The 27,530-nt window shown below is 51.9% G+C and overlaps 1 protein-coding gene across 1 annotated transcript in view; it reads right to left on the reverse strand.

Moving 5' to 3' along the window:
* Positions 1–8,013: 8,013 nt before the first annotated feature.
* The window catches only part of EPHB1 (EPH receptor B1), a gene marked incomplete at its 5' end in the record, with an annotated part of 21,614 nt that continues 2,097 nt past the window's right edge, over positions 8,014–27,530 (reverse strand). Inside the window, 12 exon segments of the mRNA XM_009867851.1 lie at positions 8,014–8,385; positions 9,407–9,562; positions 10,079–10,272; positions 10,844–10,993; positions 13,082–13,297; positions 13,544–13,791; positions 14,850–14,972; positions 18,782–18,846; positions 19,054–19,162; positions 21,267–21,429; positions 22,660–22,841; positions 26,048–26,383. Coding sequence (XP_009866153.1) covers positions 8,277–8,385; positions 9,407–9,562; positions 10,079–10,272; positions 10,844–10,993; positions 13,082–13,297; positions 13,544–13,791; positions 14,850–14,972; positions 18,782–18,846; positions 19,054–19,162; positions 21,267–21,429; positions 22,660–22,841; positions 26,048–26,383 — 2,051 coding nt within the window.

Here is a 27,530-nt window from a genome sequence, read left to right on the forward strand (position 1 = left end):
CGTGCCTCACCACCGCTCCCCTGGGACATTGGGGCAGGAGTTTCGCAGAGCCCTGACCCGACCAAGGCACCAGTGCGGGCAGGACACGGCGCTGCTACCCAAAAGACTGGAGCCTGAGTTCCCACCTGCTGGCAGCCTCTGGCTGTGGACACCTTCCCAAATATTCAGACTGGGGGATCTGCAAAGAGTTCTTCCAAAGCATGGTGGGGAAAAATAAATAAACTGATGTGCACATGTTATGCAGCTGTCTGCGTGTGGAAACCTCACGAGGCTCCAGCCCACATTTCCAACACAAGGCTCACCTTGCTCCTTATACAACGCTTGGCATGGTCTGCACCTCCCGCCGTCAGTCCCGCCTGGCGCTAATTAGCATTGATAATTGCACTGATGATGACCATAATTTTCCTGCACTCTCTCCCCTACCTTCGCACAAGGGTTCAATTGCCTAACAAGACCCTTGAGGATAATCATTGAGAGAGGAGCACATTCACCCTCACCGCAGTGTGAGCTCCTGGGCAATGTGCAGGGAAGGGAGAGCGAGAAGGGAAAGCCACAGCCCAGGCTGGTGGACAGTGAAAGCTGCCGAGCCTTGTTTACTTGGGGACATGGAGAAAAGTTCACTCCAATTAATTTTTTTAAGTGGATAGGCATTAATTCCCCTACACTTATCTAGAATTAACACAGCCTTAAGTAGATTTTTGCCTAATCCACTTCCACGTCCGCCCCAAAAGGGCGCTTCTGTTTTGAGAACTAGCGGAGTTCAGCTAATCCACTTAAAATTCACGCAGCTGGTTTGTTCAGATTAACCTCCTCCAGCATTTGCCTCCAGAGACGGGCCAGAAGACCTCAATGTCATCCCGCCTCTGGCACTGGTGGGGCCACTCCATCCACAATCATCTCACCTAGCAACGCAGCTGGTTTCTTCTAGACTTGTTTTGGGTCTGTTGGGACCCAGTGGTACCCCTAAAACAGCCACTACAGCAGAGTGGAGACGGACAGCCAGGGAATTCATGGCATTTTAAACACCCATGGTCAGAGGAAGAAGAGCAGAAGCAGCAGAGATGCTCAGACACAGATGGGGAAGGAGCGGGTAGCTATGCCCATGCTGGAGGGATACTCCCAATGCTGCTCCATGGAGGACAGCCAGCCAAAGTGGATGGCCCTGTGACACTGTCCCCATAGTGCCAGCAGCTCTGGCAACCCAGAAAATCCCAGATGAAGGACACCATGGTCATCATAAGCAGACACATTCCCATCCCCAGCACTCATTTGCTTCTCTGACATGAACCAAGAGACCAGCTTTAAAGCTATGGGTGCTTACAGTCCCCAAAAGCTTGTCCCTGCTTCCCATCTCATATCTCCCACCACACAAAGCAGAGGAGATCCTCTCTTGACCAGAGTACCCATGTCTGCTCCTGTTTCCACACCAAACCCAGGGATGGGAACACAGCCTGTGAGTGTCCAATGACAGATGGACACAAGCCAGCAGACCCTCCCCAAGACACAGATGCAGAACCAAAGCCCAAAGCCATAAAAAATGGGAGAACGTAACACGAGAGCAAATCTCACATGTCCCAGAGATGTGTTTTGGAAGATGAGCTCAGGTGGGACAGGCACAGCCTAATCCCATGGCAGACGAGGCCAGATGACCTTGAAAGGTCCCTTCCAACTCAAAACAATTTTATGTAAAATATAACCTGGAACAGGAGCAAAAGCGACACCACTGACAGGCTGAAACAACTCGCCACAGGAGTCCCATTGATGCGGACTTCACCTCTCCTTCACCATTGCTTGAAAGTTTCTGGCTCTTCTGAAACTGAAAGGAGACTCACTTGAGACCACTGCAGAAGGTCTCCTTCAGTTTCTTTGAAAATAATCTGGAAGGCATTCAAGTCATAATCAGGTCAGCATCCATCCTGGCAGGATCTTCCATAGAAGAGGCACCGAAGTAGATGATGACATGAGTGCTGAATAACCCCCTGCATCTCCTTGCGCAGTGGGAATGTTACGGGAGCAGAAGACACGCAGCACCTAGATGAGTACACAAGCTGGATGTGAAACCCTGGCCCCAACCACCTGCCTTTCTATCTGCAGCTTAACAAGGACGGGTGGCCTTGAAGGTATGGTACATTTCTGAGAGCCTCCGCTGCAGGGTCTGTAAATCCATTCCTCATCTTAGAAACCATTGATCCTTTTTCTTTTAAAGTCAAATTCAATGTTTAAGAGTAATGATTTCCAAGTGAACATAGAGTGGCTCAAATATATCAGCAGCTTTTACAGATAAGAGGCAAAAGCCTTAATTCAGACCCTAATGAACACACACACGTATGTCCTCATCACAAAACAAAGGTGGTGGTGCAAAAAAACCCCTTCATAGTTGCTGCCCAGTGATTTACCCCAGCTGTGATGTTCCCCCGGCTCCCTGAGGGATGTCCTCGGCTGGCAGGCAGCGATGCAGGCAGGGATGTGGCCAGCTTGATTGACGAGACCTCTGCAAACCAGCCCTGAAACAACTCTTCCCTCCCTCTGAACCGAACACCCCAGAGCAGCACCCTCCACACGGGGCTCATCAGGAAGATGCCATCACCCTGCCATCTGCCAGAGCAGAAGAGGAGATCCTGCAGGGCTCAGTCTGGCCTTTGGGGAGCTTCTGGAACAGAGATGGAGAAGGGAAGGGGGATGAGAGAACGGCAGCCCTGTTTTCTCCTGGGGACAGAAGCATTACAAGCACCAAAAGCTGACAGGCTCAGAAATAATGGTCTGGGCTTGCTCTTATTTAAAAAACAGCTGCCTGCTGTTTTCATCACAAGCCCCGCTCTGACTTGTAGCAACATTTAAAATTAAATATACATAAGTGCTTTCAAAGAACTGTTAATTTGAAGGTCATTAAATGCCATAAAATACATCCTTTTTTTTTTTCTAGAAAGAGGCGCACAATAATGCTATTAATACACGCTCCTCTTCCACATTCAAAAGCTCGCTCTCACCTTGGATGTGTGTGGCTGAGTTCACCTTTGCTTGCAGCAGCACAACATCTCATTTTAATTACCGCTATTGAGAAAGCTGCTGGCTCCTCCACCGCGCAGAGCACAGTGCAGCCCACCAGGAATGGGGCTGTATAAAAGACATGGCAAACCCTAGAGGGAAACAATGCAGCTGAATTGCCAAGAGGGATATAATTTTGGAAAAAAGTTGGGGGCGGATAAGGGTAGCAACACAATGGGGCTGGCAATGGAGGATGCAGAAGGGAGGAGGCAACATGAACACTCAGTGCAGACATGACCGTCTTGCCCACCTTCCTTGAGCCAAGCTCAGAGCAGGGCTCTTTGTAGCAAAAAAATCGGGTTTTGATGTAATGCTAAATGCAAAAAAAGACAAAGCCAACACAGAGACAAAAAAAACCACCTAAAAGACACAAAGGGCTAAGATTTTTGCAGTTGCCATAGAAATGTAGAGAAGTAGCTGACAACAGCAAAGCGTTTCTGTGCAAGGATGGGATCGAGGGGGAGCACAAGGTGGGCTCACTCGAAGCTGACCCTGGGCAAGTGGCTGCATCCATGTGCCTCTGTTCCGCGCTGAGCCAGAGGAGCCAGGCACCGTGGCCAAGCTTCAGCTACGAGCGGTGGCCAGGGACCAGGATCCACGGCGTCGTGGTCGACTAGCAAAGGGCACCTCCCAGCATCAGCCCATGGCAGATGAACCCATCAGAACCCTGCGTGGTAGATGAAGCCCAGTCTGGAGGAAAGGTCTATGGAGTTGGTTCACTTTGATCAGACACAGCTTTTTCTTCCTTTTAGTTCTGTGCAAACCAAAACCTTGGGGGAAAAAAACAATTTCTGAGCCATCCCTTCTTTGGGATCAAAGAAAGGAACTCCAATACTGACCACAGCACGGATAAGAAGGCAGCATGAAACAGTAGCTTTAATTTTTCTTCTATCACTGGTTCTTGACCCACATTTGGCACCCTCCACACTGGCAAAGCATCCAAGGGACCCTGGATTACTCTGCATTACTCCTGAGTCCACAAAAACAGCAACAGGACCTGTAAGGCAGAGCCTCCTGCCCCAGGTGCCACCACTGCCTGCAGCTCCAACCCCATCTCTGCACAAAGCAGACGTGGCATCTCAACCACTTCTGCACAACATCACTGATAGAGAAGACTTCTTAAATATCTGGAAGTGCAGCTACAGAGCTATAGTCAAGCACTTAGGAGTCTCCCGTTGATGCAGGAAAGTGAATGTCAGCAGCAAGCCTTGACTTAGTCAGCACCTCCTTCATGGGGCCCTCCACCTCCTACCCTGGCAAGAGTTTCCTCCTTGGCATCTAATGGAAGGGACAGCCTAAAGACACACAATCTTTCTGTCATGGCCAGGCAGGGATAACGCTGTCACACCTGGACAGAAAGGCTTTGCAGTCAGGAAAATGTTTTCCTTTAAAGAGTGAGTTCCAAAGAAACAAAAAGGTCTGACTGAAGTCTTCTGAATCTTTTATGTATCTTTTTTCAATAAAAAGCAAAAATCAAACATAGCCGTTTTGCACTTTCCCCCTTGTTTTCCTTTATCAGATCAGAAAACTGACAGCTTTTCGTGAAATATCCCATTTTATTGAAAGGCAGGAGAGCAAACAGCCCTCCTTTGGGTATCATCTTGATAGCAACTCCCTTGGCCAACTATGTTTCAGCACTGAAAGAATTTTTTTTGCACCACCTCAGTTTCCCTACTGAGCCCTGAGTAGCATCAATCTGTTGCTGGGCCCTTGGGTGGCCCTGGAGGGGAGGTCTCCAGGCCCCTGTCCCACAACCGGTGGACTCAGCATGCTGCCCCCAGGGTGGGATATGGGAATTGCCTGCCACAACACAGCCTGCGACATGCCAGATGTTGGCCAGCTGGGGAAGGGCAGCCACTGCTGGGGCCATGAGACATCTCATGAGGGGACTTGCCACCCTGACCTCTTGCTGATCTCCCTACAGTTGAGCTTAGGATGGTGCAAGAAGCTTCTCTGGGGCTCAGACTGGTCTGAAAGACCTCTGGTGACAATGTCATCAACATCCTCACTCTCGCCATTCCATCAGCAGCAGCCCTGGGGCCCAGATGTGTTTTCTTCCCCCGCTGGTGACCACAGCACATGCTTCTCCTGGCCAGAAACCTGCCTGCAGTCATCCTCTTGTGCACAGGGAGAGTGGCCACAGCACGTTTGTCCACAGGTGTTTGGCAGCAAGGGAGAGACAAGGGCCGAGGAAGGTGATGAGCACTGTCCACCCCAAGAAATCAAACCAAGATGGACTCAGCATCTCCAAAAGTACCCAAGCACCTGGACAGCTGGTTTATCCATTTGTCGGTACCCAGACTGCTGGGTTGGATGGGCAGGACTGAATGCTTTGTATTAAAGGTTTTATATTAAAAGGGCTGTGGTGCGGTCGCATTGTTCCTCCAGCCCCAGGCACTAAGAGGGGAGGATGCCAAGCGGGGCTGTAGGACCATCTGCCGCGCAGGTGCTTGCGCGGCCAGGAGACACGCAGCAGGGGAGTCGTAAAGGTGGAGTTTTGATATTTAGCCTGTGTCGCTGTCATTCGTTTCTTTAAATGCCTTCCTTCTAATAAAAGAGAAATCATAAAAAAAGGCCCACAAAGGATCCTTCACCGCCAGCGAATATCAATGTGGTGAGGCGCTGTATTAGCATGCACGGTGCCTGCTCCATCTGCATGTTGTATTCGGTGTGACAACATCCTGGAATACAGATTTGGGCCGCAAGTATCCCGAGAGGTATTAGCAATCGTCTATCAGACAGGATGAGGAGCAGTCCCTGCTGTTGTAAACAAGGGGTGTTTTTCTCTGCCTCTTTCTCTGGGGGGAGTTTGGTGATTCGAAACAAGCTCATTCCTGCATCTTGTTAGTTTCTGTTCTTCAGCAGAGAGGCAGGTCATCTTCCTTAGACGACTGAAGAAATAAAATCTGAGGTGTAAAGAGCACCCCATCATCAGGGTCCTTCATCTGCTGGTAGTGTCAGCTGCCATCCTTCCAAACCAAGCACAAGATCCCCCCGGGACACGTGGGGATCACCCCAGCCACAGAGCACCCCAATGGCTCCAGCACAGGGGACAACGCTCACGCCCAGGACAGAGGCTGGCAGCAGGCAAAGGAAGGGCTCGTTCCCTTGTGCAAGCAAATCTGGTGAGACATCTCCATGACATAGACAGACATTGGGCAATCCCACGGCGCAGACCGATGTAGAACAACCCCCTGGTGTGGATGGATATGGGACATCCCCACGGCAAGGACAGACAAGGGGTAAACCCATGGCACAGATGGACACGGGGCATCCTCATGGCACTGGTGGAAACAAGGAATTCCAATGGCACAGAGAGACGTGGGCACTCCCACAGCAGAGAGAGACGGGACGCATCCCCACAGCATAGCTGGATGTGGGGCATCCCCACGGCACAGCCGGATGTGGGGCATCCCCACAGTGCAGGAGGGTGTGGGACACCATCAAAACATGGACGGATGCCAGGGTATCCCCACGGTGCAAGCAGATGCAGGGCATCCCCACGGTGCGGATGGATGCGTAAGGAGCACAGAGGGTTTCGCGTACATGTATGAGCCACCGTGCCATGAAATCGCACCAGGGCCCAGCCAGCCCATGGCCTGGGCACGCCGCTGCTACCCCTGCCACACAGGTGCTGCTCGCTGCCAGCGCAGTGCCTGCAAGAGTGCGGTGATGGATCATTACGACTTGAACACAACCATCTAAGTAAAAGCCTTATTAAGAGTTCATTCATTTTATAAACTCTCGGCGCGATCCACAGAGGGATGTTAGATTGCCCAGTCTTACAATATTCTGTGTAAACACTGACACATGTCTAGTAATTTTAACTAGATCAATTTCCAAAGGAGACCAACAGTGGAATCAAAAAAAAAATCAAATTAAAGGTGGGGAAACATTCACTAGCAGAGGCTTTAAGGAAGCGAGCAGAAAAATACCGAGAAGGATGGATGGACAGACAGAGAGGTGCATGAGACAAACTGACCTACCTCTGAAGCCATGAAATCTAAGTCTGTAAATCAATATCAAAATCCGTAGGTCCACAAGATGGGGAAAAAAGTCCTCCACAGCCATCTTCTGTGAGGCTCTGGAGGCCTTAGCAGTCTGTTTCCCAGAGCATCTCTCCTCCAGCAGTCACCAACCCAGTCACAACCATACGGCAGCTCCTCTGGTCCCATCCTGTCCCTGCCATGCCGGCCAGCCCTCGGCGTCCTCCTCCCTGTTCGCAGGATGCTGAGGGCTTGATTTGCCGATGGGTGCTTCCCTGCTGCCTTCTGCTCCCGAGAGCTGTGGGCACAATCCCCAAGCCCCCCCGGGCTGGGAACCAGCCGGCCACCAGCCACAATCTTTGTTTACGGACAAGCAGTGAGTCCACGGTAGGTTGACAACGTACACACGCGCACGAGCGCACACACACACGGGAACACCTCTTTCCATTTTCCAGGATGGATTTTTTTTTTTAATCCTTTTTTTTCCTTTTTGCAAAAAAAAAAAAAAGGCAAGCAAAAGAGAAAAAAAGAAAACAAAAAACCCAAGGTTTTCTATTGAAGGTACATCTCTTCTTCAATATGAAGACATTAACTGGATTGAGTCGGATCCCCCATGCAGTGGTCAGCAAAGTCCTTTGGTAGTTGCCAGAGTGGCACCCAGGTAGGACGGCAGGGAGCTGCAGAGACGTCTGAGGACACTTCCACCTGGCTCATGAGCAGAGAGGGGAGCGGGGTGAGCAAGGAGGGCTGGGGCATGGAGGGAGGGCAAAAGACGAGAAGAGAAGAAAAGAAAAGGAAGGTGGTTTCTCTGGACAGGATGCTCCACCTCATGTCTCTCCCTTCCCCAACAGCCCCTTCCTCCTTATCAGTTTTGACCACTGCTCACTGGTGGTGGGATTGGAGTCTGGTCGTTAGGGTTTGGGTTTGCTTCCCCAATGCACATTGGTTTGTCTTCATTGTTTTTTGTGTTTCTGTTTGTTTGTTTGTTTTGTTTTTTAAATATATGATTTGTACATATTTATACGCTGTTCCCCATGACATTGGTAAGTGTGCTTCTGTTGGTGAGGAACGGAAGTCACCAGTCAGAGATGAGTCCCAGGAATATCCTTCGTCGGCAGTCACAGTCTCCAGGCAGCAGTGGCACCTCTCCAAACGCTGCCCTGCAGCGCCTGTCAGTTCCTCCCCTCCCACCTCTGCCCCTCCGCTGCATGCCCTCCCCGTCCCCTCCCCATCGAATGAGGGACGTCATGCCATCGAGGTCGGAGACTGACTCATCTGTACTCGCATGGACTGGACGCTGTTCAGGATCTTCTTCTGGTGCCCAGCCAAAGTCACCCCTATTCTCAAGAGGTCTCTAGAAGACAGGCAGAGAGAGGAACATTAGCAGGCAGCTGAGGGTTGGTGTATCTGTTTTGCTGTCTGTAAGTGGGGTGAGGGATGTAAGCTCAGCTGGCCCATGCTCTTCTGCAGAAGAACAGCCAAGAGCCCAAGCGCAGCCCCATGAGCATCACTGGGGGTGAGGTGGGACCGAGAGCAGGGAGATACCAGCACACTGACCCACAGATGGTAACACAACCACCTCCAGACTCAGGGTGCTTCTGCTGACTGGTGTGACACCCTTCCTTTGCACCTGCCTTGAATTGACCTTCCTAAGTGGACAGTACGTTGTCCATGGGACAGCAATGTGCCCTTGCGGCCAAGAGGGCCAATGAGATCCTGGGGTGTATTAAGAAAAGTGTGTCCAGCAGGCCTAGGGAGGTTCTGCTCCCCCTGTACTCTGTCCTGGTGAGACCACACCTGGAATACTGTGTCCACTTTTGGGCTCCCCAATTCAAGAGAGACAGGGACCTACTGGAGAGAGTCCAACAGAGATCTGTGAGGATGATTAAGGGACTTGAACATCTTTCCCGTGAAGAGATACTGAGAACTGGGGCTGTTTAGTCTTGAGAAGACTAAATGTATACTAATGTAGACAAGTACCTGAGGGGTGGGTGTGAAGAGGAATGGGCCAGTCTCTTTTCAGTGGTGCCCAGTAATAGGACAAGGAATAATGGGTATAAGCTAGAACATAAGAAGTTTCACCTCAACATGAGAAGAAACTTCTCTACTGTGAGGGTGACGGAGCCCTGGCACGGGCTGCCCAGACAGGCTGTGGAGCCTTTGCCTGTGGAGATTTTCAAAACTCGTCTGGTTGCGTTCCTGTGTGGCTGCCCTGGGGGATCCTGCTCTGATGAGGGGGTTAGACTAGATGATCTCCAGAGGTCCCTTACAACACCTAACATTCTATGATTCTATGATTCCCACCTTCCTATGACCCCAACCCGACACAGGCAGCGCTTAGCTTTTGGGCAGCCCTTGTGTGGCACCCAACTCACTCGGACGTCATCTGGGCGACGAGCTGCAGGGAGGTGAAGCCAGCAGTCAGGAAACTGTCCCGGTACTGGCTCATCTTCACAGCACTCAGCCAGTCGTCTACTGAGGTAAAGGCAGTGAAGTCGGGGATGGAGCGGTCGAGGAGGGGCTGAGAAGGCCTGCAAAAGGACACACCGCTGGGGACACGCCTGGACAGCACCAAGGGGCTGCCACGCACGAGCCCAGCTGGTGCACAGATATGCTTCCCAGTCCACCCTCCCGTGCCTTTGTGCTCCCCCCAGCACTGCCCTGCTCCCAGCACATGTCTGAGACACAGAAGGCTACAAGGAATGCCTGTCCCATGGGAATAAAGCTCTGCCAAGCTGCACTTTGCAGCCTCGCACATTGTAATCCAGCTGCGGGAGCCACAGGGACGGAGGCACTGACAGAGCAGACACTGCACCCGTATGGTCACACACCATAAAGAATCAACAGCAAAGAATTATTGCTGTTGCTTGACTGAATGTTCTCTGACTGACTGTCAGGCAGAGCAAAGGCAGAACCCCACCCACGCCTGGCAAGCGATTTATGAATTCCTGTCGTTCTCCCCTGGCAGCATAAGCTTCTCAGTGAAGCCTTTTGCTGCAGCTTGGGATGCCAATGTGCGACTATCCCCCGTGCCCTGTGAGACTCACACAGCGGTGATGGTAGCCACAGTTTTGAGGCTTGCCGGGTTGCGGATCATTTTATCGAGGGTGTTGACTATCTCAGTGAAGCGCGGGCGGGTGTTGCGGTCCTTCTGCCAGCAGTCCAGCATCAGCTGGTGCAGGGCGGCGGGACAGTCCATGGGCGGCGGGAGCCGGTAATCCTGCTCGATGGCGTTGATGACCTGGCAGGGCAGCGGGGGAGAACGCACCATGTGAGGATGAGGGACTCAAAGGTCTCATGCAGGGAAAACCGCAGCAGCAGAAGGGGGTGAGCAAACCCCCTGGCTCCGAGCTGAGCCAAGCTGCATGTGTGAGCAGAGGTGCTACAGGCAGGCGCCAGCCCATTTGATCACCAGCAAAGGGAGCAGGAGGAGACGCTCTCGGCTCCGACAGAGCTGGGGCTCTCGGAGGTTAATCTCTACTCTGATGATCCGCGCACTGCAGTTCCTCCCGGAGGAAAGCTGCCACTCATTATCTCGGCAGATCGCATCGGAGTACAACAGTCCAACTACCAAAGCTCTTTCCCCACTTGTAAACCCTCTGAACATTTTCAAAGGACCTGTAGCTTCCTGAAGTCCAATTACCAGCCCACTAGCTTTTCTTCACAATTTCCCTCGTCGCTCGCCAGCCTGTTTCATCTCAAAAAAACGAGCACTGCCAAGGCTCTAGGAGGACAGTAATTCAGGCAAGGCTTTCTTTTTAGAAATGAGCCTCCCACACCCCAGAGTTGTGTGGATGACCCCCAATGCTTACATCCTGGTTAGACATGTCCCAGTAGGGTCTCTCCCCAAACGACATCACCTCCCACATGACAATGCCGTAGCTCCAGACGTCGCTGGCCGAGGTGAACTTGCGGTAGGCGATGGCCTCCGGTGCCGTCCACCTGACAGGGATCTTCCCTCCCTAAGGAAAAACGGAGAGCAGCTGAGATACATCTCCCTTGGCAGAGGAGCCTCAACACCCATGAGCCAGGGTCAGAGCTATCCTGCACACCCCTGGCCATCAGTCCTGGATGCCACTAAGGAGTGGGCAGGTGGTACCCAACAGGATGAGGAGGCTGGAGCCAAAACCACCTCCGTGAGTTTATCTTGTGCCTGCACAACAGGGCTTAGCGAAACAAAACACAAGGGTTTATCCCACTCAGGTGTCACCCCCAAGTAACACCTTCCCATTCTAGCTGCCCCACAGGACCCAGCACATTGGTGGCCTGTCTCCAAGTCCCTTCCTAGGGAGACATGAGGTGACATGGGCTGCGACAGCACTCAGGTAAGGAGCCACAGGTATCTCTGTCCCTTGGCCTTCAGTGGAGACAAGGTCTAACCTAAGAACATCCTCTACGGCATTGTTTGGACTCCCACAGCTGCTAGAAGGTCCTTCCAGCCTCACCTTTGGGGTGGCAGGCAAAATGCAAAACACTTTAAGCCCCAGAGACTTGAAAAGCATTGGAATAGGAAAGTGCCTTTGGCAGAGAGTCCCTCATTTCTTCTAAATGCTCAAAATCAGGCTTGGTGTCTCAAGCCATGGCAAGTCCCAGCCCGGGAAGGACTGGAGGCGACGCTGAGGGGCAGGGATGCTGCAGAGGGGCAGCACATACAGAAGGACCGCTCCCTGGGCAAGCACTGCTGAAATAACAGCAAAAAAAGCCAAGAGATAAAGGAAAAACACAGGCATGCACAGTATTTACTCGGGGCAGGACTGCATTGTAAACCGTTTAGCGCAATTGTTTTCTGTAGCCTTTCCAATGAAGCGTTAGCTGCTGCTGAAGGATGAATGGCAAAAAAATTTTATTTGAATAACTACAAATGGAGAAATTAACTGCTAGGTTGTTTTTCCTGCCTTCTCCCCAGAGCTAAAAACCTGCTGTGGGCGGCAGTGATGTAATCGCAGGCACAGCATCACTTCCCAGCTGCCAGGGAGATCTATTATGGCCTAAATTAAATAAAAACACAGATGAGATAAGCTCTTTTATCTCTAAAGGTGGGGAAAGGCTACCTCGCGTCTCACCTCAGCAGCTACTGCTGGGGTCTCTGAACAAAAAATAAATAAGTGACAGGTGTCTGCTCAAAGGCTGCTGCATGAAGGACAGGTCTGGGCAGGGAACGAGGCAGAGGAAACCATCCCACGAGCAAGGGAGGAAGAGTGAGTGGCTGCAACTGAACCAAAGCATGAAGTCTGCCATAGAGGCTTGTGCATGGATTTCCCATTCTGGAGGATGGAGCTGGTCCTCCTTGGGCAGCTCAGCAGCCCAAGAAACTCCTTCTGCAGGAGTCAGTGCAGCCTTGTGCTTGCACCCAGCACACATTATTTTAATTAATTGATTATATGAGGCCAAGGGGTTTCTTCTCCCCTTCTCTGTTCATCCTTAACACCACCAAGTGTCTCATGAGCCCACGCGCTGTGGTGGGGAGCTGGGGGTCCCCTGCGGCAGTGGGAAGGAAGGAGAGAGAGGGCCTGCTATTACCTATGAATGAGTTAATTAAGGACGAGAAGGATGGCTGGAGAACGGCAGAGCTCCTGTTAGGCTTGCGTCTGTAATTAATGCTTGGAACAAGTTTCCAGCAGAGAAAGGCAGACCAATATCTGGAGTGCTGGGGGAAGGGGAATTATAATGTCATCGCTGTGCCATCAGTAGATGCTGTGATCCCCCTGCCTTCCCCTCCCATCTCTCCAGGAACTCCTCTGTGATCACCTTCCCTCCACGGAGGAGAGGGAAGAGGCTTATCTGGAATCTGCTGAGGGCAGAAAGGTGCTTGAGGGAGGAGGCAGGCAGAAAACTCATTAAAAGGAGGAAGAGGAAGGAGGGAACATAGGATGACAGCCAGCGTCTCTAGGCCACGAGCTTATGTGGTGTGAACCCCCCGTGGTGCTCCCACCTATGGTAGAAGCTCCTATGAGTACATCCAGCACCCTTCTCCCAGGTTCAGTTGGCAGCAGGTGCAAAGCAGGCACAGGGGATGCTGAGTGAGACAAAACCTTGCAAGAGATACATACCAAGGAGCTGGTGTAGGTGGGATCGGATGTATCATCCTGCAGGTAGCGTGAGAGGCCAAAGTCCGACACTTTGCATACCAGGTTGCTGTTGACCAGGATGTTCCTGGCAGCCAGATCTCGATGCACATAATTCATTTCTGCGAGGTACTTCATCCCAGCAGCGATTCCTCTGAGCATCCCCACCAGCTGGATCACTGTGAACTGCCCATCGTTTTGCTGCGGTCAAAAAGAGCAGGCACTGGGGTGAGCGGGCAGACCCCACGGGGAACCAGAGGCACTCACCCCGACACCAGGAGGACATTGCATCTCCCTAGAGAACTATCCAGCTGCCCTGCCTGATTAAAGCAGAGCTACGCAAGCACCAACACACAAGTGTTTTAGGAGTGTACAGCCCAATGCAACCAGAACCCAAGCGAAGGGAAGAGGTTGAACAGCAGTCCGCACAGTCCCACCTTGTCTTACCCGCAAGAATGAGTCCAAGGCTCCGTTCTCCATGAACTCTGTGATGATCATGACCGGTCGGCTTTTGGTCACCACCCCTTCTAGCCGAATGATGTTGGGGTGGTCAAACTGTCCCATAATGCTGGCCTCACTCAGGAAATCCCGGCGTTGCTTCTCGGAGTAGCCGGCTTTAAGTGTTTTGATGGCCACATAGATCTCTCGCTTGCCGGGCAACTTCAGGCGTCCTTTATACACTTCTCCAAACTCCCCTGCAAGTGCAAGAGCATCTGCTACCACCTCCTTCTCCACATAAAACACTGCAAAGAGTAATGGTACCTTAGCTGCTTGGTCTCCTAACCAACTGGCTGAGAAATGTCAGTCAGTTAACACTTCAATGATGTTCCCTATAAATCTACTCGCCTGTCCTCTTTAAAGGGGCAATGTATGCTGCCGAGGACATGTTAGGGTTTGCAATCTTCTCCAAGGTGACAGAGCCCAGCACTGACAGAAGCAGAGGCTGAGGACACTCTTGTAAACCCCTGCAAGAAGGATTTGTCAAGCAAGAGTATCAACATTTAAGCACTACCTCAAATATAATATGCCAGCATTGATAATCTTGGCTGTCTTTCTGCATATCGCTCACCTTAGAATGCAAAATAATTGGTCTGTTCTCATTGCTGCCCTTGGATTTAAAATACACAGAAAGTGTCCTCTCATTTTCAGTGGGAGAGCTTTTCCTTCAACAAGTCAAAATTTGCCTGTGAAGGGATTACATTTAAGCCAGGTTTGCAGCCACTTTGCCTTGATAAGCAGCAAAGTGCAGCTGATACATCACTGAACTTGACCCCAATCAAACTAGTTCATTGCTTCTTTGCAGCTTGCCCCCACTTCTCACATTCTCTTCTATGGGTACGGCACAGTTATTTAAAAATGGCAATAAATACAGCACAGATGACATACATTTATGTGCACATGTGTGTATATATACATATGTATGGGAATATGGCACAGACTAGGAGTGAGATCTGTGTTTTTCTTGTTATCTCACAGAAAAGCCAATTAGGAAATCCCAAGAGGCCCCAGGGTCACCCAGTGAATACGTCCATGGAGCCTTTCCCACCTCAGACTTTCAGAGCTGAAACCAACCTCATGTCCACCCTAGTCCATCACAAACCCAGGAAAGCCTTAGTACAGAGGCTTCATTGAGGGCTTCTTGGTGAAGAACTACATGTGCACTCCCAGAAAATTGCTACAGGTAGGTGTCTGGCCATGCAAGAGTAGTGGAGAGGGCAGAGAGGAATGGATGGCAGGGTATGGCAAGACCCACCTGCTCCAATGACTTCTTCAATCTTAACAAAGGACACATCGATCTCCTTGGCGAACTCTCGGACCGCCTCATTGGGGTCCTCGTAGGTGAAGGGATCAATGTAGATCTTCATCCCTGGAGACCCTTGTTGCAGGAAGTACCAGAGCAATGGAAAAAGGGAGAGAAAACAAAAGCAGTTGGAGACCCTCATGTCCTCACGCCTCCAGTATGCTCATTAAGATGGCTCCTATTGCTGTGCTCGCCTGTTCCACCTCTACAGACCCTTAGCATCCTCTCTGGTCTTCCCGCTCCACCCCATGCTCCCCTGCATCCCCTCCTCTCCCTCTCTGCCCTTTGCTCCTCCACTGTTATCCTTCCTCTTCCTCCTCCCCTGCAATGGGGAGCAGCTACAGACCTGAACTACAATTAGCTGGCTTTACAGTCAGAGCTTTATGAGACTCCATGCTTTAGCACAGAAATATTTATTTACCCAAAAAGGCCTCTGATGGCTTTGTGGCAGCTACTAAATTGACAGAGTGCAGCAAGTATAATCAACAACCTGTATGGAGCCACAAAATACAGCTTGGCCAGCCTCCATGACAAGTGCATGGTCCCTTGCATGTGGGCAATGCGCGGCAGCAGGATGCAGCCATGCTGCAGGGAGATGCAGCAAGTGGACTCTTGCCCTGTTCAAACAGGGGCAAAAATCAAAACAGGCCCCCAAATTCCCCAAATGGGGTTTTCGGACATCAAGTTTGGATGCCCTGGGGCTTGCAGAGCTGCTGAGGGGCATGATCTGTGGGGCAGTGTGGCCACTGCCATCCCCAAAGGCTCAGCAGGGTATCGGCACTATAACATGAACCTCAAAGCGGGCGCACAGTGGGCTGTGGTCTCCCTGTGGGGTTTAGCCTCCCATCCCATTTCTCACCTACAAAAAGAGGACTTGGGATGATGTAACAGCCCCTGAAGTTCATCTCTGGAGGAGACCAGGAGAGATATCACTGCCTGGTCCTCCCCTCTCTGCGGTACCTTGTCCTTATGGTGACGAAGAACATTTGATTATTCTGTTAAGAACCTCACCAAGGACCATGATCCCATCACACCGGTGCTTCCTGGAGCCCTTCTAGAGCCAAAGCGCAGATGAATGCAACCACTGCATCACCTCGGTGCAGCTCCATGCCAAGAATCTAAATTGGCTCCCAACTTTTGCAAGTTTGACAGCAAAGTAACTTGGGAGGAGGCATGAAAGCCTCGCATCAGGGCACTCTGGTCCAAAACAGCCACTGAGGAAGAAACTCCTGTGGGGCCCCCAGGACTTGAGAATGACTAAGTAGGGAGCATCCTTGTCCCCAAAAGGGGTTTTTAGGGCAAAAGCTCTGTGCCTTGGAGGAGGGTGGGGAAGGCTGCAATGAAGCCATCTGTGCATCTCCTAGTTCGTAAATCCCTTTACGGCTCTGTCTCATACACTTTAACTGCCCCATAAATTTCTTTACAAGAGCAGCTGATGCTCCAGCCAGGATTACAAAGGGATTTACAGGATCGTAACCGAGACTGACTCACTGATCAAAATATTGAAGAAATAAAGGAGATAATAATGCTGAAGTTTCCTGCCTAATGTCAACACAGACTGGTTTTCAAACACCCTCCGATGTGTCCCAGGCTCTGCCCTTGGGCTCATTAAACACTAGGTTCAACTCCCCCCTAATTCTCATCCCATCTGAATGAGAGGGATTGGGGCACGTAAACCCACTACTCATCTCTGCAAACCTTAGCCACCGGCTCATCATCAACAAGCTGGCAAAAGCTGGGCAAAACATTGGATAGGCGAGTGCAGTATCAAAGGTAGCCCATGCCTAGCCTGCCTGCAAAGCTTTGCCCTCTCAAAATTGACCCAATACTCCTAGAAACTGGATTAGGCCATTTATCACTACCACAGACAATGGCAAATTATTATCACTCTTCAAAAGTTGAAGTGCTCTGCACTGTGACCACCACCTTCAGTGTCAGATCCCTCCCAATATCATTTTTCCTTGGGAATAAATATTGTCAGGATAGAGAAAAACCCTTGCCTGCTCAATCACCAAGGGTTTCCTTAGTTCCCCTATCTCAAAGCTCATGGTGAAGCAGCAGCAGATGTAACACATGAGAAATTCCAACCTGATAGACCCCACACCTCACCCTAAAACCCACATGGGGCAATTCTTGCCAGCAGCAGGCAGCCAGCAATGCTGGAGGGGTCCCAGGAGGCACTATGGAGCTGTGCCGGGGAGGCTGTAATTGCGGTGCCACTAAACATGCGGGCAATTTGTTCCAGCAGATGCACTTGTTACTCCATTAGGCGCTAGCCACAAATTTCCCACCTGTTTTGCTCGAGCATCTGCAATAATCAAGTGCCTGGAGGCTTGCTAACCTTGAAAGGGTTTTGCTGAGTGTCCAGAAGACCCGGCACTCCCAGCTTTCAGACACCAATCCTTGCGCTGCTCAGCTTTAAAAACTAAACACAGACACTTTCCCACCTGTTTTGAGCACCCTGTTTTGGGGGGATACACATAGGATAGGGAATGTCTCAAAACAGAGAGAAAATGGAGGAAAAAAAGGCCACCTGCAGCCTGACGCTGTTCTAGCTATCAGGCACCAACTAACCTTGCCCCACCACCCACAGTGCAGAAATGCGGAAAAAAAAGGGAGAAAAAGCACAGATCCATCACATTTAAGTATCACTCGGTGTTGTCTGGAAAACCATTTATCATTTGCTGGGAGATTTACAGCTCCCACAACCCCAACATCACATTGAGAGGATTCAGTATGAAGCTGAGAAGGTCAAAAGAGAGCCAAGTTGCTGCTGGCTTGACGGCCTCTCCTGGCTGCCTCCAAACACTCTCTGCCCCTGTGTTATCCCTCCTGTTTTTCTCTGCCGGGCTGATTGCTCCATTTCCATCCTCCTCTCCACACACCCATCCTCCTCCCATCTTCCCCATCTGTCCTTCACTCATCCCTGCACCCTGCCACCACCCTTTTTGTCCGAGTAGGTGCCCAGGACCCAGAGATGGTTTCTTCTCACAAGGCCACAAGATGCACCTGGGAAGCATCTCTAGGAAAGTTTAAAAGGGATTTACACCTCATGAGGACAAGGCACAGACCCTGTGTGCACCACGTGGCAACTGCTCACCCCTTGCAGCTGCTGCTTTGCTGCTTTATCATCGTTTCCAGTGGTCACAACAGCCCACTGGCTGCACTACCAGAAGCTGGAGGGGCACCTCAGCACGCTTTATACACAACAGAGGCCTCAAAATTATTCTGGTGCGCAGCTCCACCAACTGCAAAGGTGTCTTAAGAAAAGCTCAGGCTCTTCTTGTTGTTTACCAAAGGGATCAGAAGCCCAAAGCCACTTAGATCTTCCCAGTCACTGGCTGCACATCCTTCCCCGAGCAGGAAAGAGGGCAAGCATCAGCAACATGGCCAGGACAGCAGCAATGCCAGGCACCAGCCCCGAATTCCTAGCCACACTCCCAAAATCCAGAGTCCCTTTAGCAGTAACAGAAGTCCAGGATCAATCCTGGCCCGGGCAGAGCCTGTAGCAGGTAATTAGGAGCTCATTCCCCCTCTGCATGCTGTCTCTCTCCTTCCTCCTTTGTGAGTCTTCACAGCATCCTCTCCCCATTCCCTGTCCCACTAGATCCACTCTGTCCCTTACATACATCCATCCCACCAAATTCACTCCCATCCCTCAAATTCTCCCTGTCGCTCTTCTTTTCGCACTCCCAAGGCTGCACCGCTGCAACCTCCCCTCCAGACACCCTGGCACACAGCTGCAGACGTCTCTGCTCCCGCCCTACAGACCTCTGCCCAACGGGGCTCTCACCCCCCACCATGCACATTTAAAGGTGAAGGAGTGGGGTACACACTGGGTGCAGGTTTAAGAGTGTTTCCCCTGCCCATTTCTCACCACTCACCTCGCCCGGTGCTGTAGTGCTGTAATTTATCGCTGTACACCGCCTCCTTGCTGTAGGCGCGCTTCCTGGGAGAAGAGGGGAGAAAACAGCCGAGCTTGAGGGACCAGTGGCTGGCAACGGCCCGAACCTCTCCCTGCCAGCAACATGCAGCGAGCAATGGCTGCTCGGCACTCTATCCAGCTATGGGGGACCCTCCCCTCCTACCTAAATCTCTCCCAGCTAAGTCTTACCACCTCCATGTTCCAGGGATAGAACACCTCACGCAGACCCACCTGCTGCAGACAATAGAAATGGCCACCAGTGAGACAATGAAGACCACCCCGGCTGCTGCAGATCCTGCAATCAAAGGCAGCTGCTCTCTCAGCTCCGACTTGTAGTCATCTGCAAGGGAAGGGGGACAGAGTGAATCCTTCCTTGCATGCTTATGGTTGGACATAACCACAAGCAGCCTCCTCAGAAGGGGTCCCATAACACCTGCTCTGATTCCATGGGTGCTGCTCCCATGAGAGGATGCTGGGACAAAGGGGATCCAGCCAGGAGCATTGGTTGAGGCAGGTCATGAGCTGGAGCTGCGTTGCACAGAGAAGGATTGTCATGCTTGGCTCACACATACAAAAATATGGAAGAGAAGGTCCTGGGAAGGAAGTCAAACCAACGGACATGGGCCCAGTTTCCCAAAGAGATGAAGTTCACAAGGTAGCTTTGCCTTTGCCTCTGGGGTTTCTCTTCCCTCAATAAATGTAATCCTGTTGGCCATTCTGACCAAATGTAACATGGGATCTCACAGACACAAAGTTCCTACAAGTTGCAGGAAAGGAGGAAGAGAAAAGACCCCATTAAAAACCAAATCAGCTGGGGAAGTCTGTACCAGGACTTTGCCATATTAGACACTGGAGAATCCACCACACTACAGTTAACCTTGAGAGGCATATGAGAATCCAAGCGCCTTCACCACAGTTACACTGGTGTGCTTTTACACCTCAACAGATGGCACGAGCTGACTTCTTTTGTAGAGCCGCAGCAACCACAGCATCCCTTCCAAGCCGAACATCCCATAAAGTCCCTGCATCCCCTCAGCCATCCGTTGTGTCCCAGCAGCAGGCTGGGCTGAAACCCAAGGTGGCACAGGGAAGACTGGACATGCCTGGAGGAACCCCACGCCACTTGCCACTTCCATGTGTCTCTCCTCATTTTCCCCTTCTTACGAAAAGAGAACACCCTGTTAGTGGTGCTGATACCCTCAGTGGGCAGCATCTGGCAGACCCCACACTCCTGAGGGCTTCTGCAGCCCTTCAGAAACAACTCCCTCTCCAAGCCCATCAAGGCCTGCCAGGCTGCACCAGCTGCCACAGCAAGGGTTAAAATAAAATTCACTCCAAAAGAAAGCATTCAGCGCCCTTTTATCTGTATTTTTCTGCTCCGTGGTTAATTACTAGCAACTAGATTTCTCTCCTGCACGCTGCTTAAATCCTGAGAAATTCTCATCTAACAATCAATTATTATTTAATAATCTACACTATCCATTCTTATTAAATTTCAATTAATTGCTTATTTGAGGCAGGATTTTTCTTCTCGCTTCTCTAATCCTGAATATTCAAGGCACTGGAGGGGTTTATTACCATTTCCTTCCTTTGGTCACCCTGCATGGTTCTCCTCGTCCCACTGGCACTTGACATGAGGCACTTGGCAAGCAGAGGTCAGCACGGTTTTAGGAAAGAAGAAAAGTTTTAGGAAAGACAGTCATCAGGGCTGGGACCCCTGGGTGTCACCTAAGTGGAGCAGGAACCATGCCAGCAGTGGCAGGGGCTCTCTGCAGGGACCATTAGCTACCTCAGGAGTAGAAGGACCATGAAAGGAGCCTTGCTTTATTCATTGACTTCTGGATTAATAATGGAAACGCCTCCCACCAGTTATTAATCTCTAAAGGTATCTAGTGTCTGTGGGTGCAGGGAAGGGCTGGGGCCAGAAGAACAGCAGCACAACTCTGGCAAGGAGGCCAGAAGGAGCCAGTGAATGTCACAAACTGTCCCTTTCCCTTTAACACACCACAGCCATGTGGGAAAACAGGTTTCAGTAATGGGTCTAATCCTTCCGGCTTTGCCCTGATGGCTCAGATGCAGTTCTGAGCATCCCAAAATAACATCCCTGGAGTGCATCCTAGAATCCCTCCTCCAGGGGTCTACAGTCCTCCTCCCCACCCCAGCCCACTGTGCTGTGCCAGGCTCACAGCCAGTGGCAGAGGGGTTCTGCCACCACGGTCGGAGGCTAGGTAGCAGGGGAGAAAACAGAGCTACAAAATTTAAAGCAGATTACTCCTTCAGCTGGCAATTAATAAGACACCGCTGTAAATCACCTGGCTTTTGCCACGCTGCCCGCCGGGAGAAAGGTTTGTGGAGACAAGAGCATTTAATTCAATTAGAGCCCAAAGCTGTCACTGGAAAGACAACCACCCCCTCCGCCTCCCCAACCCCCCTCAGGGACTCACCGTCCGTCAGCGTCTGGAAGCACATCTTCCCGCTGTACTTGCCGTAGCCAGCCACCGTGCGAGCTCGCACCTGCACCACATACACCATGCCAGGTCGCAGCCCCTCGATCCTGGCCGTGTTGGTCTGGCTGCGGGCCATGGAGGAGTTGTACTCGTTGTGGTCCTGCAGGCATGGCCAAGAGAGATGGTCAGCAGGGACGAGGGACAGAGGTGAGAACAGTGTACCCTGCAGCCCGCGCGGCCCCGTCGATGGCAGGGATGATGTTTATCTGCAGACAGCATAAAGCAGTGGCCCTAGTTGTGTTCCAGGAGGACAAGTGCTGGAGCCTGGGTAAGGTGGCTCAGACCCTCCTGGTTGCCCTGGACCCCTGACAGGGAGGATCCTGCAGAAACAGGACCCATGAGCTCTGCCCAGCCTCTGACAAGCTGGGGAGCTCCCTGCAGCACGTGTCTCCCAGGCACACCCGTGGTCCCACCATAGCAAAAAGCATGGAGCAGCAGGGGGAAACAATTTAAGAGCATCCAGAGCAAAAACACTCATGAGCAGCAAATTCCTCCCCTTCGAACCACTGATGTCTGTGCACATTTCACCAATGTCATGGAGTTAGGGAAACAACATAATGTGCCCTACTAGACCCTGCTCAAGTAGGTTAAGGGCAACTCGCCTCTGCTGAGAGCCCAAGCCCCTGTGGTCCCTGCTCTGCTGGCAGGAGTCCTTGGGCTAAACCTTGGTAGAAACCTCATGCATCTCAAATCTCATTTTTTGCAACATTCTCTGGTGATTTGCTGTAAAGGGGCCGCTGGTGAGATCATCTAATTATTCATATTTAGAGGAATTCATTAAAGCTGGCAAGACGCAGGAGGGATGGAACAGCTTGGGCTCAGCACGGTTCACCGCAAGGGTCGAAAGCGTGTCCCCTGCGGGGAAGGACGGCTGCCAGTGAAAGGACCCGGTGGGAGGCAGTGACCCGGGACAGGGACAACCTTGATAACCTCCACCAGTCCTCGCCAGCTCCCTCCTTTCCTCCTGACACCGTCCCCACACTCTGTGTCCCTGCTCACCCTAGCGAATACCAGAACCATGGCAGAAACAGGCACTAACATGCAGGAGGAAATGCTGCCATGGGAGAATAATTGCCATTTGCATCCACAACATCCCCCTACTTCCTCTGGTTGCACATTGCTCCCACTGTCCAGAGCCAGCGTGAGTGACCTGGTAACTCTCCCACCGCCTGTCCCATCACCTGGACCCTTCCCAGCAAAGAGCCTGATTCAGAACTCATCAGTGTTCCCTCTCTCCCAGCAAGCTCAGGACCTGAGCAGCCTCCCCAGCAGCACCATACAAAGGCTCCACGTGCCCACCCTCCATTGCAAGGTTTCCACCCGAGCTTACCGCTGCTGGCCTGGAGCCCACGGTGCTGCTGACGTCAGGCGTGCAGATGCGGCTCACCTTCTCGTAGTAGCGGATCTCATAGTCCAGGATGATGCCGTTGGGCTGTTCAGGCTGAGGCCAGGAGAGTGTGATGCTCCTCATTGTGGCACTCACCTGGTGCATGATGGGGACAGTGGAGGGAGCTGCAGAGGAAGCAGGCAGGGAGGCAGAATTATCAGAGTGGTAGAACCGACAGCCCTGGGAAGGGGGAAAATCTCCTGGGCACATGGAGCACCTCGAATCTCCCATGCCTGCGGTTGTTCACCCCATGGGACAAGCTCACACATTAACAGTGGGAAGAGCAGCATCTCAGCAGCTTACATGGAGCCCAGAGCAGTGAGTCAGCAAGGGAATTACGGTATTTAAGCCAATTATTCTTTTTAATTAGGGGCTTAGAAATCCTCGGTGTTTCTCCTCCCTGGGATTTCTTGCTCCAGGGATACCTCCCACAGCGGGTCAAAGACAGCAAAGCTCTCCCCAGCAGGGACAAATCAAGGCTCACTGACAGTCTCCAGCTCTGTTTGCCATTTTTTGCCATAACAGCCTCTCTCGAGGAGGCAGCAGCCAGCACTGCAGAAGCCTGTGCCATGGCTGCAACTCCATGTGCTCTCAGGATGTAGGAGCAAAAATCATAGAATCATAGACTGGCCTAGGCTGGAAGGGACCTTAGAGATCATTTAATCCAACCTCCCCGTCATGGGCAGGGAGGCCTCTCAACTAGATCAGGCAACACGTGGGGACTGAATGGAGATCGAACTCGCGACCTTGGTGTTATCAGCACCGCACTCAACTGACTGAGCTAACCGGCCCCCTAGAATCTGCCCATCCTGAGGACCATGACAGGAAAACAGGGCAGGGACACCCCAGTAAGGGGCCTGCAGGGTGATGGAGCCTGTAGCACAGCTTTGGATCAGCCTTATCCCAGAGGAGCTGCTGGATCTGCTCTTCAGGGCTTTCAGGGGATGCTCATCCTCAGCACCCAAATGTGCTTCTCCCAGGAGTTTAATTTCCAAAGCCCAAACACTTGCAAAATAGTCCCAAACCCTCCTTCAGCTTCTCACCTCCCCCAGAGCCATGGTGCAAGGATGTTTGAAAGGCAGCATCTCCACCCCTGGAGCCCCTGAGATCTCCCGGGCAGTGAACCACAGGGCTCCTGGGCATTTTGCCCCCGCATCCCCAGAGCAAACGAGATGCTCAGCCCCGGGCAAGCATGTAGTTGGCATGAGGTGTAAGCCTAGTGTGATTTGTCCGAGCCCCTTTCCTCCCTGCCATGTGTTTCTAATCAGTCCTGCCAGCTATGCCACACACCACGTTGCCATGCAAAGCAGCCCACAGTATTTCAGTTCACGCACCAGACAGAGCTGAGCAATCAAGTTTCCTAAAACAGCTGCCAGGCACATCACCCCACTGCCACTGCTCCCTGTCTCACTCTTCGCATGCACTGGGCTGCTCTGTGCCTGCCACGGACCCAAGCATCCCTGGAGCCAACCACTCCCAAGAGCTGAGCATCCCTGGAGCTGAGCTCCCCCAGCAGCAGCAATACAGTCCTTCCACCATCAAGAACGTCAAGCTGCTAAACTAGCCTGGAGCCTCTTTTCCAAAGGCTATTTGGTGTCCAAGTTTCACTTGAAAGGGCTAGAGTTAGCCAATACAGCCCCTGATCTTGCACTTAATCTTACCCAAATCCTCCAGGAAAGATACTCAAGTCTCTCTGCACCCAAAGCAGCACTGGCATGACCTGCTCACAGGGTCAGCTCCCTATCCAGCCTCTTCTGCTCTCCTCTTCCTCCTTGCCATGTCCAGAATGCAGGCAGTGCTGGGCAGGGAAAATGTCTCCTCTGCGTGGGTCCAAGGTAGAGCTGAGCTTGGCATGACCAGCTTGGGGCACGGGATTGTGCCACAGAGTGAACCTGGGGCTGGTGGGAGCCCCGATCCAGGCAGCCACACTGCGAGGTGTCAAGAGTTCATCACCACCTTTGTTTACCCAGCATATTGAATACTACATTTATTTTTTTTAATCTCTCCACATTTGCTCTGAGAAGATGCTCGTGGGCTGAAATTAAACACTTAGCTTGATTGGTGTTTTGTTAATTGCTGCGTTCCCCACCCCGTTAGCGTGGATAGCAGCGGCTGGCGCTGGGAGCAGCCCTGCAGGGTGAGATGCACTAACCAGCCTGGATCTGGCCCCACACAAGGAAAGCAGGTGGAAAAACCTGCTGCTGAGCCAAAGGGATTTTAGAGGGACAGCATCAATTCTGCCCTTGATGCATCTGATGCATTTCCAGCAGGTTACCTCACAGCCTGTCCTGTGGCACTGGGAGCATTTCCACATCAATATTCAGCCTTTGCAAGATAAACAGAGCACCGAGAGACAGACAGATGGACACGGGTGCCCTGGCTGCTCCCAGCTCCTGGGCAGTTCCAGGGTGGGAGATGAGCAAAGAAACACCCCAAAACTCCCACTCCAAAAAATAAAAGGCCTGGAAACAAGAGGCAAGTTTGATTGCCCGTGGTTCAGGAGACAGCGAAGCCAGCCAGGCACAAACACAGATTTGTATTCCCCAGAGCCGGGAGACTGAAATGTTTATGCCAGGTTTCTCTGTTATGCTCTCCCAAGGGAGTGGGTTGGTGAAGGCTGCCTGCTCTGCACAAAGCAGGAATCACCATCCCCTCTCTCCGTCCAAAGCAAATGGGGTTCCATCCCCTCCACCTGCTGCGCTCCTCACTGCAGTCCAGGACCAGGTCCCCCTTTGCCCCACTGGCATCCTGGATTAGCCCAGAGCCACTTGTTCAGCTCCTGGCACCTGATCAGGAAGAGACAAGGAAAGGGATAGGGGAGTCTGGAAAAAGGGACAAGAGGAAAATGATGGGAAAGGGATGTGCCAGAGGAGATGGAGCCTGAACTCAGCCCTGGGATGATGTTTCCTCCATGCTGTAATGCAGCCAGGCTGCATTTCAAGGGTGGATTCATCCCATCTCCCTGCTCCCCCCCGGGAAAAGGAGAGAAATGGCGATGCCATTTCATCCCCAAGCAATCTAGAGTGGGGAAAAAACCAGATATTGGTCCTCATCCCCTTCCCTCCCAAAACCCAGCTCTCACTTTGCCCAGGGTGCAGGCACCTCCTCCACCTTCCCTATCCCCCTTCTTCCATCTTTTCCTGGCCTTTATACCTGCTTGCTGTCTTTCCCTCATCCCACCCAGAGGTAGATGCAGGTTTACTGCAACCATCATGCACCACTCACATCCTAGGAGCTTTGTCTTCTGGATAGGGATCTTCCATCCACATAGAGCTTGCAACTGGTAGCGTATGGATAAAAAACCCGAGCATCGCATCGTCCCAGGACTCACCAGCTTGGTTGGTGGTGATGTTGACGGAAACGTGCTGCGGTGGGAAAGGGCTCTTATTGGAAACCCCATTGACAGCCTGGATCTCAAAGGTGTAGGGCGTGTGGGCCCACAGATTGCTGATGAAGACCCGTGTCACTGTCAGTCCCAACTGCCTGGGGACAAAATCCACATTGTCGTCACAGCGGGAGCAGGTACGTCGATCCGACCGGCACTTCTTGCACACGATGTTGTAGGTGACATCGTCCCGACCCCCTGTCTCTCGTGGCGGGTGCCACTCCAGGATGATGGACGTCTCATTGACGATGGAGATGACATTGCGGGGGCCAGAAGGGACACCTGCAGGAAAGGAGAGCACTTGAGAGAGGTCCTTGCCCAAAGCAGTGTGCTCAGCCCTACCAGGACTCAGTAGGAGCAAGCACAGAGAAGGACACCCCATGGCTCCGTCTGGCAGTCTACCCATCACCTCCTGGCTCAAGAGGGATTTGTCTCCACAGCCCTCAGGCTCAGGCTCTCCTCACCGGCAATGCCAACCACCCACCCTGCTGCCCACAGACCGGTTTCATGGCTGGGGATGAGGACTCCCATGCTACAAATCCCATGCTACAGTCTCCAAAAAAGCAAACCCACACCATGCAGAGCACACGCAGATCCATCTCCGAAGACAGACCCATCTTAACGATCAGGAGATACCAAGATAGCTCCAGTGCTCACATGGAGAAGCATCTCAAACAGATTATCACAGTGAGAGAAACGCCACTTAGCCAACAGCATGGAGAAATGGAGGAGTAGCAGGAGAAAGCAGAGTCAGAAATGGAAGATGGTTATTAACAATTCGATATCTCCAGTTGGGAGCCCAGGTATCGAATGGCAAGAAGGAGAGCTGGCACAGTTCACTGGTTTGCAACAGCTCAGATGAGAGATCAAAATTACATTGATCAAATCCATTGAGAACTGTTACAAATGCTTCCGAGGGAGGGAATGGAATGCAGCTCCCATTGCAAACACTGCTAGAACAGGGCTGGAGTCCACAGGGAGCAATTCAGGAGGAATCCTGGCAGGAGAGCACCATTGAGGCACGAACATACGTCTGCCTAGGTCTAGGGAAGGACTTGGGGTTAGCCAGGACAGCTCCACAGCCCAAACCACAAAATCCAGCTGCTGGGTTATATTAAATAAGGAAAGTGATTAATTACTCATGCTGGGTGCTGCACTGCCAAGGAAGAAAAAGGACTTTGCTACGATGCGAGGAGCAATAAAAATGACGGAGGAGTTGACCTGAGAGGAAAGGTTAAGAGAGCGAAGCACGCTCTGTCTTGGGAAAAACCATCCCGGGGAGCCCTCCAGGTGTGCGTGCTGGGGAACGTCGGTGGTGGCTGCAGACAAACCAGCCCTGTTACTGCCTGAGGATAGGATGGGCAGAGGCATCTTCATCTGCACAGGGGTGACGTGGCTGCATGGACGACCTCCGGCTGACACCCAGCTC

Source organism: Apaloderma vittatum, unplaced genomic scaffold (assembly GCF_000703405.1).
Source record: "Apaloderma vittatum isolate BGI_N311 unplaced genomic scaffold, ASM70340v1 scaffold8134, whole genome shotgun sequence".
NCBI lineage: Eukaryota > Metazoa > Chordata > Aves > Trogoniformes > Trogonidae > Apaloderma > Apaloderma vittatum.